Source organism: Sinocyclocheilus grahami, unplaced genomic scaffold (genome assembly GCF_001515645.1).
Source record: "Sinocyclocheilus grahami isolate Dianchi unplaced genomic scaffold, SAMN03320097.WGS_v1.1 scaffold469.1, whole genome shotgun sequence".
Lineage (NCBI taxonomy): Eukaryota > Metazoa > Chordata > Actinopteri > Cypriniformes > Cyprinidae > Sinocyclocheilus > Sinocyclocheilus grahami.
Genome location: NW_015505648.1, coordinates 590,288 through 605,005, shown reverse-complemented (window position 1 = coordinate 605,005; position 14,718 = coordinate 590,288). Strand labels below are relative to the sequence as shown.

Genomic DNA, 14,718 nt, shown 5'->3' with positions numbered 1-14,718 from the left:
ACCATCTCCTCAACTAGATACTGCGTAACAGCGGCTGTAAGGCATTTATACCTGTTACTTTCACGGTTGTATTTGACAGATTTCGCAAAGGCTTCAGCTACTCCTAACTGTCGGCTGGTACCGGCCTCAGCTGTTCTTTTTGATGTTGCTCTGTGACCTGATGCTTGAGGAGGCAGCTGCGCGTCAATAGCTGGATGACAGTTAGCGAGATGACACCTCAAATTAGATGTATTGCTGCGTGTCACAGGGACCTTTTTGCAGCAAATTTTGCATATCGGTTCATCTAAATTTGCTGGCTCTCCCTTTTCATTGGGTTGAAAGCCGAAATGTTCCCAAACTGGCGACGTGACATTAGGTTTTTGAACGAGAGCGCCTGCCATCGTTTCAGTATTCAAAATCAACGAAACCCCAAATGACAAACCTCTTGTATCATTATTAATTTATTTAACATTCAATGCACAGTGATGAATTGTAAAACAGAAAGAAGGCCACAGCCTTATGAAAAAAAAAACGTGAACACTGCGGTTGCCGCGGTTTCTGCGGTTGCTTTCCTTCCTCTGCGGTTTGCTCGTCAATAGCGCGGTATTACAATATTGCGGTTATCGCGACAGCCCTACTCTGGATGACCAAGTTGTATAGGCGGAGCATATGGAGATAATATGAAGACCCTCCTAGACCAACTTGATAATCAGGTAATTATTTAGATTGTGTTCCTATATCTCTCATTAAGGGGAACCTATTATGATTTGTTGGGTTGACTTTCTTTTGGTGTGTAATGTAGGTAATGTAGGAATTTGAGAATCAATCTAAACAAAAAAATTTTTTCCCCATATTTCAGTCATTTTTCCATATTCCACATCGATGCATATCATTTTTTCCATGTTTGTCTTTCTTTGTCTCTCAGACCTCTGAACATTTCCTGAAGACTTGCCTGGTAAGATGATTTATCAGCACATACATTTATACTTCAAATCCATCTCTAGATCCTATCGGGGTAACAGTTATGTCTGGAATCCAAAACTAATCCATTAACTCTACTATCTGCCATGACATAGGAGATGGTAAAAGTAGTTTATTTGAGTTTCTCAGTGTTTGGATTTCTGATTTCATCTGAAAACACAATTCAAAGTATTATTCTAAAGCAAAGATAATAGTTAATTACTGCTGCAAAACACTGTCCTGAGACATTGAAAACCTTGAGATGGAGACATTCCATCTGATATCCAACCTGTGAAAAGAATACAGCACACAACACAATCATAAGATTAAGCAGTAATGTAGCAAAAGCCAAGGGTAAGTGAGATTAATATGAAATAATACACCAGAAAATTAATATAGAAAATATAAACAACAAATGAAATGATTTACTTACCCTTGTGTTTTTCGCCCTTACTGTACTGAATGCTACGGAAGTTCTAAGCGGCCATGCTGTTATGTCGATATAACGAGAAAATAAGTCGTTATAACGAGAAAACAACTCTCGTTATGTCGATATAACGAGAAAATAAGTCGTTATAACGAGAAAACAAGAAGGAAAAAAAAATTAATGCATGGCCGCTTAGAACTTCCGTAGAATGCAGTTGCAGAATTCAAATAAAAAATGGCTTTTGACCTTGTTTTATGCTGCTTTTTACTGCCGGACACGGAGCCAGAAGAAAATCATACAAAGGGGATGAAGATGAGGCTCTTAACCATCGTTGAAGATGACGTTGCGACCATCCACTCAAACCCAAATGTAAGGTGCCTGTCTGTGGTTCTAGAGGAGCATATCGTACTGGATAATGTGCAAGACCTTCCCACTGCTATGACTCTTCTCTTTGGCTTGATTTTTGCCATAAACATGAACTATCCTAAAAAAACTCAAGTACACCTTTGAAATGATTCAAAAGGTGTTTATTGGCCTTGACCCCCAGTGCTCAGCAAGAGTCCAGTCCTTCAAAAACAAACTGTTAATGTCTAAATAGCTGGATACGGATAAGCATACGGAGAAGGGCAAGCACTAAGCTGTTCCTGTTGTTCCATCTGATGTTTCCGTAAAAGTTCAACATATGTCAAAAGAGGAAATATTTTCAATTTTAATGTAATGAACCTTAAATGTTGTTTTTACAGTTGTAAAACTGGATTGCTCAAACACATTTGTTGCCATTTTTAGAATCCTGAAGTCTTGTTCATAGATATAGCACTTTAAGACTTGTACTTTGTTACTCCAGCACTTTAAAAGATGTTGTGCTGTAAAATAACTTTAAAAGCATTCCAAGAAGAAAGGAAAGTGTTCTTTTGCCTATTAAGGGTCCTCAATGTGACAAATTGTGAATATTTTCTGTAATGATGGCATAGTCTTTTGTATTGTTTTTACAGCATGGTTTACAGCATGGCTGAGAAATATGGATGCAAGATTATTCATAGCTAAATTAAAAGATGAAAATAAAGCTGAATCAACTTTTACAAAAATGCTTTGCAGCTGGTTGCTTAATTTTTTTAAGTTAACTCAACTTTTAATTTTTTTTTTTGCAGCGGGAGCATTCTGTGAGGAAGTGCAGTTCTGTTTCCATCTGATTCAGATCACAGAACACAATCTTCTCTCCGGTGGCAGCCATGTTTTTCTGTTTCTGCCTGTCTCCATCATCAGCTTGTGTCCGCTGAGTCTGTATCTGTTCAACATGCTTCTCAGTTTCTTATCCGACACTGTGTACACTGAAAAAAAAATGTTTCAATCATCCAATTAAAAAAATGTAGGGTAATGATTCACATCTATATTTTTTAACTTGAGCCAATGAAAAATAAATAACTTGCCCTAAACAATATTTTCTATGTCTATGAAAACTATTTTATAAAACCTGGCACAACGTATATTTTTCTTGTTGAAGAAAGTCAATTAATTTAAATTCTATTTTTGATCCAAACAAAAAAATATAGATTTAATCAAAACAAAAATCCTCATTTAAGACATTTCTTTTTATAGTTTTCATAGACATAGAAAATATTGTTTAGGACTAGTTATTTGTTTTTCATTGGCTCAAGTTAAAAAACATTGATGTGAATCATTACCCTACATTTTTTTAATTGGATGAATAAAACATTTCTTTCAGTGTAATTTCCCAGTTAAATCTATATCAGTTGTTTTATTTTTCCAATTTGTTAAACTAGAAAATTAAGAAAAAAAGCAAACAAATAAAGGAACATTCATGTAATTTTCTTAAAAAAATGATTAATTAAAAAAACAAAACATTTCCCCATAAAACATGAAAAAAATAGTTTAACAAACTAACATAAAACAGTTTATCTCAGAATCACAACAAACGGCATCAAAACTATATGGTTTTATGTCACTGTGTTCACAATATTGGCAGTACTAAATTTTAGGTGCTAACTCACCTTTTCCGAGGTTGAGCATTACCTACTGAATAAAATATAAAGTGATTTTCATTCACTTAGTCCAGGTGCAGGGCATAAATCAGTCTGAAAAAATGGACATAGAAGGCCTGAGATCGGTCAGTTCATCCATTACAAAGTTTTCTTCCAAGATGATTCCCACTCTAGATGGGTTTAGATGTCGACTTGCTTGATCAATGCTGAGAATTCTTACTGGAGTCTGTCTTGTCAGCTGCATCCTAACAGAGGAAGAAACAGATAGATAAAGACATTATCAAGTCAGTTAGATAATGCTGTTGTCAAATACTCAAGATCATATGCAGCGTTCACACCATGTTCTTAGAGCTGTTCATGTCCTTGGACCGGGAACTGTGCATTTCTATGGCAACACTATGGATGCCTAAATTAAAGGGATACTCCACCCAAGAAGAGCAGCAAGCCCCTTTAATGCAATACCTGAAAAAGATGCAGAAAACCCACTAGAAGTGGCAGCCTAGTTTGCAGCAAACTTAGCGTACTGCAGCCATAGAAGCGAGCAATGAACGGATCAGATATCGCAGATTCTACCTAGCCTAAAAGCTTCAGCATCCATTTAAAGGTCTATAACAACAGCATATAATAACTCGAATCAACTCATCCGTTTACAGGTTAGCCATCTCCCATTGACATTTGTGCTCGTTGTGTTACGTGTCCTCAATCTGACAACCCGCGTGAGCATAGACAAAAATCCTTACCAATACACTAGATAATAAAAATTGTCATTAATCACTTACCCCCATGTCGTTCCAAACCCGTAAAAGCTTAGTTCGTCTTCGGAACACAATTTAAGATATTTTGGATGAAACCGTGAGGCTTGTGACTGTCCCATTGACTGCCAAGTAAATAACACTGTCAAGGTCCAGAAAAGTATGAAACGCATCGTCAAGGCAGATATCATTAATGTACTTAATGATATTTAAGTAACACTTTATTCAAGATAAAGGAGTCTGATTAGCAAGGAATATCAGAAAGCCAAGTCCTGACTGTGGCGAAAGGAGGAGCTGGGGATGGAGGAGGGTAATTTGCTCCTGAGCAAGCTGAAAGGCTGCAGAATAATACTGAATAGCGCTTATATAGGAATGCTGCGATAGGTGTCGTATTTCTATAGGTAGGTGTGATCAGCTGAGAATCAGCTGATGCAAGCTTGACTCACGTGACCTGCCAGAACTAACGCTTAATTTCTGTCAGGACCACTATCGTCAAAATAATATATACTTAGCATAAAGTTTGGTTTGGTACAGCATATCACAGACTTAAACACAGCTTGATGGAAATAATCATACATATAGGATGTGTTTAATGAAACAAAGCAAGCCCGTTTCATATCAGACGGTCTTAAACAGATTTAAAAACAAGCCTCAGCTGTGGTAAGTTTAACTGGGTAACTTTAATGTTACCAGTGTGTCAAAGTACAACCAATAAGCCTAAAGCAACAGCGTGCCTAGCAAACAAACATGTTACTGAACAACTAGCCTTAAACAACGAGCAATATTTGACAATAGCATATTTGCCAACATAGCGTTAAGCAATGCGAATGAAATAAGAAACTTATCAGGAAATGTTGCTTAATATATTTATGGGGGAAGCATCACCCCAAGCTCAGCAAGTGAGGAAAACGACTGTAGTTAGCTTTATAAGCAGCTAAGAAGAGCAGCAAGCCCCTTTAATGCAATACCTGAAAAAGATGCAGAAAACCCACTAGAAGTGGCAGCCTAGTTTGCAGCAAACTTAGCGTACTGCAGCCATAGAAGCTAGCAATGAACGGTTACCAGTGTGTCAAAGTACAACCAATAAGCCTAAAGCAACAGCGTGCCTAGCAAACAAACATGTTACTGAACAACTAGCCTTAAACAACGAGCAATATTTGACAATAGCATATTTGCCAACATAGCGTTAAGCAATGCGAATGAAATAAGAAACTTATCAGGAAATGTTGCTTAATATATTTATGGGGGAAGCATCACCCCAAGCTCAGCAAGTGAGGAAAACGACTGTAGTTAGTTATTTTTTAAGCGCTGCTTGTACTTGCTTAGAATAATTGGACTATATTTAAATCCTCAGTCGTAACCTTCCAATCACCACCGAAGTGATTTTTTAATATTTTTTTTTTAATGAACATAGCTTGATCTAGAGGTCCGCACGGCCTTTAAAGTGAAGCCCGAACCCGGCCCGTACCCGAGATCGTGTGACCCGACCCGAGCGGCACAGTTAAATTTAGAACCCGAACCCAAAATCTTTTTTTTTTCTTTCCCCACAACGAATGGCCAATTTAAAATAAAATGCAGAGAAATATAACATTGCGAGTCAGTAGCCTGTCAAAGCTATTTTACTAATAAAAGTTTCCATGGGGTGTTGTCGTGTGCAATAATGTGTGTGCGTGCGTCTATGAAGACAGTGTAGCCTGCATATAGTTTTAGTTTAGCTATAAACCCGAGCCCGACCCGAAGCTATTCATTAAACATTAACCCGACCCGAAACCCGAAAGTATTTCGGGACCCATCGGACTCGGGTCGGGTAGCAGGCCTCTAGCTTGATCTCAGCCAGTTGATCATGTATTTAATCAACACGTCATATCACCCTAATTTCTCATGCTCATATGCTCACATTACTCAGCGTGAGCACATGTTCAAGCGGATCAGAAATTATGAATCTCTAATAAGTATTGAGTGGCAGTCCAGCAGGGGAAGCATACACCCTGCGGAAATACTTCGAATGACTGTCATTGATATTACATTCTGATATGTATAGAAGCCATTAGGAGCGATAAAGGCGTGCTTCTGACGCAGCTGAAATCAACCGCACACTCACACAGCTAATGAAAACATCAACCTTAGAAATAAACAACCGTAACATTGAGATTATGCTGCTGAATACAGCGAACCCCAGTTGAAACGCATACACGAGAATGCGTGTTTCATTTAAACTTGTTCTCATGGCCTTAACTATCGGCGTGTCCTCATAGCGATTACATGCTCTAGACTACGTGTTGCTCCAGCTGTATGAACACCGATGTGTAAATGCTGCTGCAAATATGCTTTTTTCAATTAGACCAGGTAATATACACAGCGATATGGATTAAAACAGCATTCACTTATCTTAGATGTGGATTTCAGATGTTCTGAAACATTTTTTTGTATGCGAAGAAAACAAAAATAACAACTTTATTCAACAATTCGTCTCTGTGTTCGTTTATTTCTAAAGCACATTTAAAAACAGCTAAAACCCGACCAAAGTGCTGTACACTCTGTACAAATACAATAAGTAAAATATTAATAGCATAATGTCAAATACACATAACATGACTATAACGAAATCAATTAATAAGCGCCAAAGTAAAAAGTTCAGTTTTTAGACAAGATTTAAACACAGGTAGAGTGGAGGCCATTCTAATATGAGATGGTAAGTTGTTCCAGAGAGTAGGACCAGCCACTTCAAATGCTCTATTTCCTCTCGTCTTTAGAGGAATATATATTCCTATATAGCAATGGTTCTTGAGGCAAAGTTGCTCGTTATGAGGAGATCTATCAAATGATATGCATATTGTGTTGATGTGTGAAAAATCGTGCAATATACAATCGTTTACGTACTTGAAAAACGTAGAGGCAAAGTTACTCGATATGAGAAGATCTATCAAATGATATGCATATTGTGTTGATGTGTGAAAAATCGTGCAATATACAATCGTTTACGTACTTGAAAAACGCAAATGTCCTCATAAACACTTGTGCCACTTTGGACAAAGACACTGCATACCAATTTTCAAGTCGATCGGACTAACGGTTGCGTAGTTATAGCTGTTTTTCATTTTTTCCCCCTCTTATAGCGCCACCAAGTGGTAGAGCTGCGCAATTTATTTGACCAAAGATTAATCTCATACACATATGTACCAAGTTTGGCGAAGATATCTCATTCCGTTCAAAAGTTATAGCCATTTTAGTAAAATTGTCCCCACCACTTACGAACGTTTTGGCGCCTCTTTGCGACCGTGAGTTGAAAGCTCAACCTTTTTTTGATAACTATTCATAAACACTGTCCATAGAGTATTTCTGCACTGGTTTGGTTCTGAACGGGCGAAAAACCTGGGACTAGTTAGCAAAAATAGCTTTTTTAAATAATCTTGAGTTTTTAATTACCATGTTTTATTCACAACATTGGTCCCAGAGGCAAAGTTGTTCAGCATGAGGTCTATCTTATGATGTCAAGATTTAGTGTATGTGTGAATATATGAACTTTGTGTACAATTTAATTCTGTTATAATTGAAATATTGTGTTTTGATACTTTGTTTACTGTAGATAGTGGGCAGAGACACGTTAAAGATAATGGGAAAATGATCAGAAATAAGGGTTTGAATTACCTCCATTTCTGTTATAGAGAGGCCAAAAGACAGTATTAAGTCCAAGGTGTGTCTTAAAATGTGCGTGGGGTGATTGACCCACTGCATCAAATTAAAAGAGTTTATTGTATTCTGGAAATCAGATGTAAGTAGCTTTGAGGGACAGCATAAATAAACATTAAAATCTCCTAATAAAATAATATGATCGTATTTAGTAATGAGATCCCCTACAAACTCTGAAAATTCCTCCACAAAACCTTTAGTTAAATGAGGCGGCCGATATATCAAAGTCAATACAATAGGTTCAGGCCAGACAAGTTGTAGTAGCTGAGCTTCAAAGCTCGAGAATTTGGTAGGTGGCAACATCCGATACTGATATCTGAAAGTGTCCTTAACGATGATAGCTAATCCACCGCCTCTACCAGAGAGGCGGGGAGAGTTATAAAAACAGTAATTTGCAGGAACGAGTTCTGAATAAGGGCTTAGGTCTCCTACCTTTACCCAGGTCTCCGTTATAAATAGAAAATCCAAGTTGTGAGAAGATAAAATCATTTAAAATAAAAGTCTTATTGACCAGAGAATGGGCATTGATGAGCGCCATCCTCAGGGAGCGTAGCGTACAAGCTAAAGCAGAGACTTTGCCCAGCGGTCGATGATTTGAGACATTTATTCCCCGGGGGCGACACAGGATGGTAATCCGAGGGTCAAGGTCCCATGGTCGTCGAGCCAGAGAGATAGGAGCAGCAGGGAGGACTTGCTGAATGTAGGTGAGCGAGCGTGGTAACAGGACCGGAGGGTGGCGGACCGTGAAGTGGCTCAAGTCCATCCCAGGCCCTAGCGTGAGGTTTAGGAGCGATCCAGCTCGCATTTGGAGCTTTAGTCTCACAATCATGCCGCCACGCTTGCCGTGTCGGCGCCGTCGTTTCCTTGCAGTAACATCCAGCGGCCAATGCCGAAGAAAGTCTGGAATATCTCGTATAGTACTTCCAGATGTGTTATCAGCAAAATTTCCCAATTTCGCATCAAAAGCAGCCATAGTTCGATTTTGAATGTCCAGAAGAGTCGGTCGATCATAAGCGACAGACTCCACGTATATAGGTATAAAAGCATATAAAAACAACAGAATATAGAGAAAAATTCAGAGCGACAGACGGCTAGCCACACTCATAGGCGCCATCTTGGATGCCAGATCCTTCTCAGATCCGGCATGTCTCTCCGCATCAGTCACAAGCCTCCCGGTTATCATCCAAAATATCTTAAATTGTGTTCCGAAGACAAACAAAGCTTATAAGGGTTTGGAAAGACATGGGGGTAATTTTTATTTTGGGGTGGAGTAACCCTTTAATCTGCAGCAGTCAGGTACAGTCATGTGGTACAAGTAGAAGCTCTCAGAAAATCCCCAGATTACAGATGGTAATTATGAGTTCTACAAGGACATGAATTCTTTTTCCAAGTTGGAATCTTATAATTATGGCAAATACAACATGGGATGAATGCACTTATACGTACCTAGCTAACTGTAAAAAGAGCTGGTCTTTGAAATACCATCTTGGTGATGACAGGCTTGTCGTTGACAACTTTTCTGTGAAGAGCAAACATTAAAGTTACAGTCTTTATAAGGGCATGTGACTTAAGGGTTTACATTTAATTGTGCAGTGTGCAAGTCAATAAAGTGATCCTCCTCAGAACAGGTCTCCGTTAACCCACATGACATACAGCAGATCTGGAGTTTTGCTGTGAGGTGGCATAAACATTTTAGTGCATAAAGTAATTTAAATGTATGTACATGCCTGATGTTCTTCGTTCTTGTATAACTTCCATGTTTGAACATAGAGACATGGTTGCACAGACAGGGCATATCTTAAGTCAGGACTAGGCCTTGGTTAAATTAGGTTATTTAAATAACTTTAAAAAATGCCTTAAGAACTTTACTGGTGTGCATCTTGAGACACGACAATGGCACTGACATATTTTAAGAGGTGTCAGTACAAGATATTTTCAGTTAAGACTGCTTAAACATGCATTTTAGTCTGAGACTGGCCTGTGAATCCGGGGGATAATGTTTATATAACGTTAGCTGTGCTCTTTTCACAGTTATGAGGGCCATACTTACACTTCCAAAGCATCTCTTCCATTTCTTCTTCCTTCGAAAACAAGATAGTCATTAAGAGGGCTCTGAACCTAGATCGAACAGAAGTATTTTCATCCGTTTTTGTATTTATACCGTTAATTAATTTAAACTTACCCTTTCAAACAACAGCCATGTCTATTAAATGTGGTCGTTAAATTATTGTACTCACCATATTAGCACCACCATCGTCTCTCCTCCGCTGCAATCGCGGCTGCTGTATGAGTGAAATTAATTTACACTCCTCATAAACAACATCGAGTGAAAAAGAAAAAGACGAAAACAATCTCAGTCAAACTCACTGGTCCGGGGTTCAAGCACGGTTTTGTCTGCTGCAGGCGCGTGAGAAAACTAGCTAGCTAATGGATGAGAAATGTCCCGTCATTTAGACAAACAACAAATTTAGCCGATCACAAACAGTCTCTCGAGGAAAAGAAAGAGCGAAAAAGGTAAATGGCGGAAATAACGTCCATACACCTAACTTATCTAAAACTAAAGTTTTCACCTTCTCATCCACAGCTCATTGAATTCACACGCAATCACACAGTGACAAAATGGTGTCGTTAACTGACTCGCAGCACCAGTGTGAGGAGGCGTGGTCATGATATAAATTTAATAATATGAGTTAATCTAACCGTGATAATTTACATTCGTCAAAACAAATATGTCTTGAGCTCTTAATGAAAAATATTTATATTTATCAATATTTTGAACTAAAAAATATTACTTGTAAAATAAAACAAATAATGGTACATTTAATTGAAACAAATTATTAATTGGATGAAGTACTGCTTGAAAAACTTTTTTCAGTGCAGATACTGTACCATACTGTACTCTCTCTTTAGGGCCAAATAGCATTGCATTTTAATCTGTTGTGTTTGTGTTTGCCAGTGAGTGATGTAATTATGTTTGATTTGTGCAGTAATCTGATTGATTCTGATGTTGTTAGTGTTGTTGTGATTCAGAGCATCAGTAGATGTTAGTGAAGCATCAGGACTAAAGCTCTGGATCAGCTGAGGGAGGGGGTTGCTTTCTTTGCACATCTCTTGGTATTGCAGGGCTTTATAATGATATGATTGGGGGTCACTGAGTTGCAGATGTTTCCAGAATTGAATTGCCCTTTTTTGTATCTTTATGATTAGAGGATATTTGCCTAATTCTGCCCTGCATGCATTATTTGTTGTGTGCGCACATGTAATATATTTTTAGTTCTGCATGTAGGGTCTCAATTGGATGTTTTTCCCATTTGGTGAAATCTTTATTGGATTTGTCAGTGGACCCCACACCTCACTGCCATAAAAGGCAATGGGCTCAATTACTGATTCTAATATTTTCGTTGATGTAAATGTTAAATAATGTTGGTCTCTCTCTCTCTCTCTCTAATTCTCCATCACTCATTAATTTATTTATCTCTTATGAAAACACTTCCACTGTTTGAGACGTCTCTGGTCACCATCTCTTGGTATTGCAGGGCTTTATAATGATATGATTGGGGGTCACTGAGTTGCAGATGTTTCCAGAATTGAATTGCCCTTTTTTGTATCTTTATGATTAGAGGATATTTGCCTAATTCTGCCCTGCATGCATTATTTGTTGTGTGCGCACATGTAATATATTTTTAGTTCTGCATGTAGGGTCTCAATTGGATGTTTTTCCCATTTGGTGAAATCTTTATTGGATTTGTCAGTGGACCCCACACCTCACTGCCATAAAAGGCAATGGGCTCAATTACTGATTCTAATATTTTCGTTGATGTAAATGTTAAATAATGTTGGTCTCTCTCTCTCTCTCTCTAATTCTCCATCACTCATTAATTTATTTATCTCTTATGAAAACACTTCCACTGTTTGAGACGTCTCTGGTCACAGCATGCATGCACATTCTTATTCTAAACCAGGACAGGAGGGATGTCCCATTAGTAATTACAGTAGAAGGGATGTCATGGTTGCTTAGCAACAGCATTTTGGGAAGCTGAATCTTGTGCAGCTCTCTTAGTATGCACCATCACACCTTAGTCCACCTTTACTGTAGGGCTTCATAGCAAAATACATTTACAATTTTTGATTACTGGCATATCAACATAGATACAGTACTGTCACATGGACCAATATTATGCCATTACCTAAGTTACTTTTATTTATATACCACTTTATTCAATACATATTATTTCAAAGCAGCTTCAGAGTAATAACAAAGCGAAGTTATGGTGTTAAAGTTTTTAATTAGTAAAATTAAAATGTATAAATTATAAAATAAATTCAATTTCAGCTTTAAAGCAGCTCTACAAATGACAATGCTGTCATTATTCAGCTGAATTTAGTTCAATTTTGATTCAGTTTAGTTAATAACAGTCTCTGTGTTGAAAAGGTTATCAGTTATACTTTGCACTATATAGTTATAGTCTCTCTTTCTAATGAGCACCAAAATTATTTTTCTTAAGATTCATGGGTTTCATGTATGTACATATTCATTTTTCTCAGGATCCCGGGCAGGCTGAATGACAGAAGGACACCATTAGGGGAGCTCAACTGGATTTTCACAGCTATCACTGACACAATTGCATGGAACGTCCTGCCGAGAGGTTTGTCCTGATTAAAATCCAGATATTTGCAATCTGAAGATTTAGTTTTGTGTCAATCAACTGCACAGACCTTTCAGGGCTCCCAAAAGAGTGACAAATTCATTTTGATCATTCAACATCTATTAAATTATTTTGGCTCAGTTTGAACTCAGATTTGCCTATTGTCTTTGCTTTGCTTTTTTCCACAAAATAACAGAAACTCAGAGACGGTTTATATATTATATTATATTATATATTTTTTGTTCTTTTCTTTTTTATATTTTTTATGTGTTTATTTATTTTTTGCATTTGCTCTCTAAAAACCCCCCTGATATTTTGACCCCATGAAAACACATGATTGCTATAGTATTACTAATATTCAGTTTATCGTCCAGCCACAGACACAGTTTGGCAAATTAATTTTCTAAATTGATTTTTACTTCTTTTAACACTTTATATTAGGGAACACATATTTACTGTTAACTAAGAGTTTTCCTTCAATAATCTCCTAATTTGCTGCTTGGAGATGGTAATTAAGATTAAGTTTTTATTATTTATGTTTAGATATCAGGGAAGGGTTAAGGGGTCTAGAAATATGGTCATGCATTTATATATGTTCATTAAGTACTAACTAACAGCCAATATGCTTGTAATATGCATGCTAATAAGCAACCAATTAATAGTGAATAGTGTTGCCTTAGTTCTTAATAGAAAATACCAAAATAGTTCCAAAAGGATCAGGATCAGGCAGGATCAACTGTTGCATACCCCAGAGCTACTCTGGCAGCAGTAAACACAGGCAAGTGAAGTGAGTCAAAGCATCCCAGTGCTTTTATACTGAATGTTGCTATTTTTAATCAGATTAGAGGACTAACACTAACTGTTGTATAAAGAAATATAATTATGCTTAATTTGTGCATTCACAAGCTTTGTAAATGCTTTGCTGGCAGTTTTTACAGTGGTCTTCATTAAAACACAAGATATTTATCTAAATTCCCGAACTCAAGCATCAACACCAGCTTTGAAGTTTTTACTCTTGTCTCTGTCCTGAGGAGGAACCAGATGTGATTCTGCGGATATATCCTGACCTCTCACATCCTTTAATTAATTAATTGTACATCAGAGAGAAATCTGCATTATGAAAAATCCCCAGGGTTTAATCTGTCGTTCACACACATCATAATTATAGGGTCTCATTAAGACGTTTCAAGCATTTCAAACAACAGAATTTAGAAATTTTAATCAAGTTACCTGCTATCACATGTCATTCCTTTCTAATATATAAAGATTTTTTTTATATATACTTTCTCACTCTCAATCTTTGTAGATCTCTTTCAGAAATTGTTTCGTCAAGATCTTTTGGTGGCCAGTCTATTTCGAAATTTCTTATTGGCTGAGAGAATAATGAGGTCTTATAACTGTACACCAGTCAGCAGCCCCAGGTTGCCACCTACATACATGCACGCTATGTGGTAAGTGTATGGATGTGAACACACACACACACACACACACGCAATATCTACAATATTTTCCCTAACACTGTATGTGCAACATTTGTTCAGACAGGACCATTTTTTGTTGTGTCTAACTCATATGCTTAGTTGTTCTTAGGCTAAACAGTAAAAAAGACAAGAAATCCCTATTTGTATATGGTTTTAAATACATTGGATTTTTGGAAAATTCTTGAAGCATCTTGGAGACTTTGCCACAGTTCTTCTGGATTTAGTCAGTAGAGTTGGAGTACTCGGACTTGAGTACAGTTTTTTTAAAGGACTCGGACTTGTCATGGACTCGGATGCATTTTTACTTGGACTTGACTCAGACTCGAGCCTTTCGAACTCGGAAAATATGTCCGAGTCCAACCGAGTCCACATCGTACTTAAGCTTTTCATCAAACTTTCTGTCCAGTCAAATACTCTAGAATCCGAAGCGCCTGCCCCTACACTATAAAATAGACGCTGAAGCCGCGGCTGAAATCGGTCACTTGTCCACAGAATTAGTATTTTCTGTACAGTGAATGGCACATAGTGCACTATATAGGGGACAGGGAACGATTCAAACAGTGTCAATATGCTTTCCATTGAGGAAAAAAATAAGTCTGGTTTCGCGCTGTCACGCTAACCACCGCACCGCACACACACTTTGCTCCGGTCTAGAGACACGATACCTGCTATTCAAGCGGATCACATGTGCGAGTTGGCGCAGACCACAAAATGTATCGGAGCTATTTGAATTTTACACGGAATGCTATATTTTATAGCAATATGGATGAGATTGTGGCTGGC

General features: G+C 37.6%; 1 protein-coding gene across 3 annotated transcripts in view; it reads left to right on the top strand.

Moving 5' to 3' along the window:
* LOC107553319 (regulatory-associated protein of mTOR-like) overlaps nt 1–14,718 on the top strand; it is a 302,737-nt gene that overhangs the window by 166,637 nt on the left and 121,382 nt on the right. For all 3 annotated transcript variants that reach the window (XM_016235517.1, XM_016235516.1, XM_016235515.1), the window contains 2 exons: nt 12,354–12,454; nt 13,761–13,905. In XM_016235517.1, coding sequence (XP_016091003.1) covers nt 12,354–12,454; nt 13,761–13,905 — 246 coding nt within the window. The remainder of the gene's footprint in view (nt 1–12,353; nt 12,455–13,760; nt 13,906–14,718) is intronic.